At 42.5% G+C, this 7,088-nt stretch overlaps 1 protein-coding gene across 2 annotated transcripts in view; it reads right to left on the bottom strand.

Moving 5' to 3' along the window:
* Positions 1–7,088, bottom strand: part of grid1b (glutamate receptor, ionotropic, delta 1b) — a gene marked incomplete at its 3' end in the record, with an annotated part of 390,408 nt that overhangs the window by 357,850 nt on the left and 25,470 nt on the right. The window contains 2 exon segments of one of the 2 annotated variants that reach the window (XM_032501838.1): positions 1,739–1,894; positions 3,702–3,890. Coding sequence is in view for 1 of the 2 variants with exons in the window: in XM_032501836.1 (XP_032357727.1) it covers positions 1,739–1,894 (156 nt within the window). 2 annotated transcript variants of the gene reach the window in all.

Here is a 7,088-nt window from a genome sequence, read left to right as displayed (position 1 = left end):
ACACACACACACACACACACGACATCCTCATCCTCGTTATCTGTATTAAAACAATTAGCATTTCACGCAGCATGAACTTCCTCATTGTCATCAATGTGGTTTCACCATGAACCTCAAACACTTCATTCTGCATTAGGGCTGCACAACATATCACAATATACCACAACATATCGCAATATACCACAATATACCACAATATACCACAACATATCGCAATATACCACAACATATCGCAATATACCACAACAATCTCGCATATACCCAACATATCGCAATATCCACACACACGCAATATAACCACAAATATCTCACAATATAACCACACACATCGCAATATACCCAACACATCCATAACCACAACATATCACAATATACCACAACATTCATCGCAATCTAACCACAATATATCACATATATCACAACATCACCCAATATACCACAACATACTCGCCTATACCAACAAATACCATCCCAATATACCACAAAATCACAAAATACCACACATATCACAATATACCACAATATCCTATATACCACATAATACATACCCACATATATATCCACAATATAAAATAATCCACACACATATCACCATTAGACCAAACAGATGCAATATAACCACATTCCCAATCACACATATATCACCAAAACATATCACCAATATACCACAACATATCCGCAATATCCACAACACATTCCACAATATACCACAAATATCAATATACACAATAATACAACAATATCACAATAATCACTCATCAACATATAAATAGTCATATACCACAACATTAGGTCGTGGCAATATGGCAGCGCGGCCATATATCCACAATATAACCAGACCAAACTATCACAATTATTATACCATACCAACACCATATCCAATATACCACAATATATCACAATATATCACAACATATCACAATATACCACAACACATCACAATATTGCCATGAACAATAAACCCATTGAGAAAGAGCCAGATTTTTTGTGGTTGATGAAGAAAAGGTGCGTCTATGTTCAACTCAATGTTCAATTTGTTCAATAAAAAAATATTGGACATTAGCTTTTGTTTGTTTTAAATTCAACAAGCTGATTGATTGCCCTGTAATATCAGTTGATTTATCACAAGCAACGTTATTGCATGTTTTCCTTCATATCATGCAGCCTTATTCTGAATCAGCTCTTTTTAAAGCTAAGAGGCCTACAAGCCTCTTCCATAGAAAAGGACAGCTGGACTCAACGCAGGTCAGCTCAGCGCTTCCCCCTAGCTTCGTCTGCACGGACGAAACCAGGGCCCAGCACCAGAGAGAAAGACCGCCAGGGAAGGGAGTGATAGAGAGACAACCAGTCCTGGAGGACACGATAAGACAGAGGGAAAAGAAGACGAAGGAGGGGCTCAGCACGCAGCATCAAAAGATCAACAGCGTCCTCGGAGAGCAGAACCAGAGCAGGCGGCAGCCCGGGATGTAAACAGAGTTCAGGCGGTCGATACCCGGGTCATTAGCCGTGGGGATACTCCACCAAGAGACGGAATTAGCAAAAACCAACATTAACAAGCCAATCCAAGTAGGACACATACTGTATAACACACACATACACACACACACACGCCGCAGCAACAATAACAAACCCGAATCTGAGAAAAAAGCAGCTCATCAAACCTGGAAGCATCCCAAACACACAGACCCTCATATGTACGGTGTACACCACATGGAGAGGCTTCCCACAGCGCCCTTACCTTCCTGCACCGCCTGGAACGGGTTGTTGGGCTCGATGAGTTTGATGGAGTGAGTGATCTTCTCGCTCTGCAGGACGTCGTCGCTCAGACTGAGGTCGGACACGGCGAGCTGGAAGACCTCATCGTCCCTCACGGCGTTCTCCTCAAATATCGCACCTGGACAGGTGGAAACAGGGAGAGCAAACAGATCGTCAACAGCTAGCAGGGGGGGCAGGTACACATCCGAGGCAGAGGAGCAACGTCTCCATAAAAACTCGACTACAGCTGACACCCCAGAGTCTAGTGGTTCCCAAACTTCTTTTCATCAAGAGATCCTAAAAAGACACAAACGAGACCGCAGACCCCCGTTTAAGATCAACCAGTGGTGGAAGAAGTATTCAGATCCTTCACTGCAGTAAAAGACCTAACGCCACACTGCAGAAATACTCTGTTACAACTCAAATACATACAAATGTATGTAAGTATCATCAGGAAATTGTACCTAAAGTATTTTAAGCAAAAGTACTTCATTCTTTCAACAAGTATTTCAAGTAAAAGTACTCAGTTCTTTTAAAAAATTCTCACATTTTAGAAACCGGAAACGAAAAATAAAAGCAGTTCTGTTTCATCATTTCAGCTGGACTTGAAGGCCGTTGTATTGTAGTTTCATTTATAATAAAACATCAGATTTTATAAACTACAGAGGTTTTGCGTGCAAAAATCCTAATGTGTAAAGTAACTAAAGCTGTCGGATGACTGTAGTGGAGTAAAAAGTAGAATATTTCTCTCTGAAATAGCGGAGTAGAAGTAGTAAGTGGCATGAAAAGAAAAGACTCAAATAAAGTAAAAATACCTTAGAATTGCACTTAAGTACAATACTCAACTAGGTGCAATTATGTTGATTATTTCTTGGTTAAATCGATGAGTAGTTTGGTCTGTAAAATATCAGAAAATTGTGAAAAATATGGATCAGCATTGCCCCAAAAGAACAAGATGACGTCCTCAAATATCTTGTTTTGTCCCCAACTCAAAGATACTCACACTGTCCCAGAGGAGAGAGAGACTAGAAGATATTCACATTTAGAACAGAATAAAATGCCTTTATGTTCATTATGCACATGTGCAGAACCTGTGCAACGAGGTGGAAGCAAAACCTTCACAGTGTCAACAAGATAAAATATAACATGGAACAAAAAAAGGTAAGGGGGTTGTGTAAACAGTATATACATACTGTATATAAAATAGTAAGAAAATATGGTTGACATTATGAAAATAATATTGCACAGTTATTGGTGTGTCAAAAGTGTAAATTTTGAACAACAATGTAGCTAGTTGGGGGTCCCTGCTCTGTCTCCATCTCTCTCTCAGATTAGGGGTCCTTGGCTTAAAACATCGAAGACCCCCGATCTAAAGTTTGCATTTCAGTCCTCAGAAATACATTTTGACATTAGCTTTAACTGCGGTGGTGTGTGGAGCTGCTCCATGCTATGTAGCTACTTCTAGCTGCCTGTAACTACACATATATTTATGTTACAGAGCCTAAAATGGCGGACTCAGCCCTTTCCACATCACATCAGACCCCCCCCCCCTTCTTCCTGCTGAAACTACCTTTGTGTAAACAAGTAACTCAAACCGTCATTTGAACTCAACAGAGGCTCTTTAACCCTCCTGGTGTCCTGGCGTCAAATTTGACCCATTTTCAAATCAGAAATTTGGGTTTTAATCAACCAAAATGTCCAAAAAATAATGCAAAGTTAATTATCAGTTTACTGCTTTCTTTGAAGTCACATTTGAGAAAAAAAAAAAAAAGTTGAAAAAAAGTGACAAAAATGACGGGAGCAGCTTAAAAACGCGCAGAAGAAACGTGACAAAAAACAAACTATATTAAAAAGTTTTTTTTCATTTTTTAATTTTGTTTTTTTGGACCGAGAAAAACCAAAGGTTGTGCAGTGGGCAGGAGGACAGCACGAGGACAGACACTTACTGTTAATGAGGGACTGAAGGACCACAGCTGGCAGCCTGACACGGATCAATCAGCTACCAATTAACAGCAGGTGCGTTCCGTTATGGAAATACAGGTAATGTCTTACAGTAGCTTCCGGTTAGCTTGGCAAGAAGACGGGAGAAACGCGTAGCTGTGTCCACGCGGACTGCTAACCTCTGCAACGCCTCGTGCTCGTGCACACGGCACTGCTCTGCAAAGCTAACGGGGGCGCGTTCAAAACCGAACCGTGTGCAACGGTGTGAAACGGGCTTCGAGCATATGAAACCACTTAAAACAGGCTTCTGATGTGCGTGTGTGTGTGTGTGTGTGTGTGTGTGTGTGTGTGTGTGTGTGTGTGATGGGTGTGGGTTGTGTGGGTTTAGTGTTTGTGTGTGTGGTGTGTTGTGTGTGTGTGTGTGTGTCTGCAGACGCGCCAAACATCATGAGGCCAGACCATTGTGAAACAGTTCTGGCATCTACATTAACAGAATAGGCAGTCATTTTCCTTTTAATGACCATTACAATCTTACATTATGAAGACATGACACAAGTACACTTAGGACGAAAGAGTGCTTAAATAAAATATAAAGTAATCAAGAAATTAAAATTAAAACAATAAATAAAAAATGGATTGAAAGGTAGGCTACACGATCACATTTTATGTAAATATACAGTATATTTTAGTATATCAGCTGTATAGAACTTTATTTTTGTCTTTGGAGGGCAGGTGGTGTTACACACAGCAAGGCGTACAATACAATACAATACTGGGGACCGAGATCCATGCTAAATACCCAGCTTTATGTGTCTATTTGACACAAACCCACCACCAGATACCTCGTGCTACATCCCATCTGCTGATGAAGGTCATGTGACATGATCTAAAGCACCAGAACAGATATTAAATTGGCCTTGTGGTGGCAGAAGAAGATTTGCTACTGAGAAAGGCTTCAGGACCCCGACAAACAGCACTCATCCGTCTGCAGGACCCGCTCTGTGTGTGTGTGTGTGTGTGTGTGTGTGTGTGTGTGTGTGTGTGTGTGTGTGTGTGTGTGGTGTCAGACACTTAGAGGGAGGAGTTATAAAGTTTGATGGCCACAGGCAGGAATGACTTCCTGTGGCGCTCTGTGGTGCATTTTGGGAGAATGAGTCTATCACTGAAAGTGCTCCTGTGATTCATCAACAAGCCACGGAGTGGGTGCGAGACATTGTCCGAGATGGATGATGTAATAATGTAATGATGGCACAATAAAGGTCGAGAGAAAACAATAACACCGGCATAACGCTGGTTCTTCCATGTGTCCTCCTCCCGGTTCAGACCCATCTTCAACTCACTCAGAGCCTTTCAACAGGAGGAAACTCAACAAAACAGACGTTCTTTTACCAACACTAGATATCAAAAATAAGCCAGACACTAGTCGTATCACGTCTCTGTGAGCTGTAAATAAAATAAAAAAACACTTGTAGGCTGAAGATAACGTCACCCAGAGAGCTCTCTTCCTCCGTCTCACTCTACCCAGGTTGTGTGAGTGTGCTGACCTTTTACAGTAGCTTGCATATTGAATGGTTTGAGGGCCTTCTCTAAGTTATTTTGGGGTGCGGCGTGTCTGCAGACGGCGACACGCAGCAGTAGTATCGCATGTGAACACCAGTGCACACATGGATAATTCAGCCAAGCTTTATTGGCAAGAGTGAACATCGCTGCACAGAGGGCACTGGTGTTGATGAATAAGTAAAGTTGAGTTTCAAATGCAAATGGAGACTTTGTGCGACGTGTTGCTCGTGTGTTTGTGTGAGAAAGCCTGAACCTTTTAATATCGCCACGAAATAATTACTATTTCACAGAGGACTGGTATTCTGCAGCCACTCCCTGTCACTCTGAAATGAAGTGAAAAAGCCCCAAGAAATAATCTTAAAAAAAACAGAATATGGCACAGCATCACGTAGCATATTTTTCGCCAGCCGCCACTGAGCAATATTACACGCCCTCCACCTTTCTGTGTACTTGTGTATTTTAATTCTCATGAAATGTCCGAATGGTGGGAAGTAAAACAGACATTACACGACTGCTGATGAAGATGTGGAGCGGGTTTGTGCCATGTTGAAGTACAGCTGGTAAATCTCAAATGTGCAGCTTAATGAATGGATGAACAGGAAATACGTACGGAAACGTACGTACGGAGGGACGGACACGCAGACAGGCAGCTTGATGACCGGATCTTTCTAGAGTCGGTTCGAAAGAATTGTCCCGCGAAATGCAGAAAGACCTTGCCTACAAGTGAGAATTCAATTTGCCAGGCTGCTTGCGCTCATTCAGCTCGTTGAGTAGCCAAATGAACTCTGCCCGGCGCTCGGATCCTCGTGAGGAGAGGGGCGGTCTTCCTCGCGGGGCGTCGGCGGGACGCCATCTTGCTCCGGGGCTCGATCCATCAATCATCCCGTTTTGAGATTGCAGTCGGTCGGGCGTTTTCAATTAAGAATGAATCTTGTTGCACCTGGCAGAGACACGCTGAGGGAATTGATGGGAGCTTTATGTTTTGCCTCGCAGCAGCAGACTGGGGGGGGGCTCAAAGCTCAACAGCTTTAATTAATAGGAAGTGCTGAAGGGCGGAGGAGGCGGAGGAGGCGGACTCCTGACCTGACGCTGCCTCTGTGAGCTCAGAAGTAAATTCCCATGGAGGTTAAACTCCTCAGAGCCGCTCCCCTGCTGTCGGTTTGGCAAACACTAGAACATTTAAAGGGTCAGTTAATCCAAATTACATTTAAAAAAAAAAGAAATCTCACTTGCCTCTTGTGGTATCTGTCGGTGGAAATAGTTCAGATTTCATTTTTCTAGGTTTGAAAGATATGTATCTCTGAGATTCCTGCCTCCAGTCCTGCAGTGAGCTCTTACTCTCTACTGAAGATTCAGATCAAATAACGACATGTGACAGCTCGTTCTGTAGGTTACCCAGAGTGACAGGGACGCTGTTTCTGGAAAGAGTTGGATATTTATACGTTTCCACCGCTGAGAGCAGCTCCAGCTCAAACTCATGGACCTTCATCGTAATGGGCTGAAGGCCGAAATATCTCAGATATCTCTAAAACTGGACATAACATATGTAAAGAAAACAAAAATAAGAGAAGAGTTTGTCATTTGGGTGTGCAGACACTGTGAAAACTTGCTCAGCTGTATCTTTGCACACCTTTTGAAGACATCAGTTGATGTAAAAATGCATTGTTTATTATATTTATGAATATTTCAGGACGTAATGGTGTAATTTCAAGCTTTGTTTTTAACGTTCAGCATCAAGAAGTATTTCTTGAGGGGCGACTGTAGCTCCCTGGTAGAGCACGTGCCCCACGTGGGCTCAGTCCTTGCCAGAAGCCCAGGTTCGACTCCAACCC

This window comes from Etheostoma spectabile, chromosome 21 (genome assembly GCF_008692095.1).
Source record: "Etheostoma spectabile isolate EspeVRDwgs_2016 chromosome 21, UIUC_Espe_1.0, whole genome shotgun sequence".
Classification (NCBI taxonomy): Eukaryota; Metazoa; Chordata; class Actinopteri; order Perciformes; family Percidae; genus Etheostoma; species Etheostoma spectabile.
Note: the sequence above shows the minus strand (reverse complement) of the source record. Positions and strands in the feature narration are given on the sequence as shown.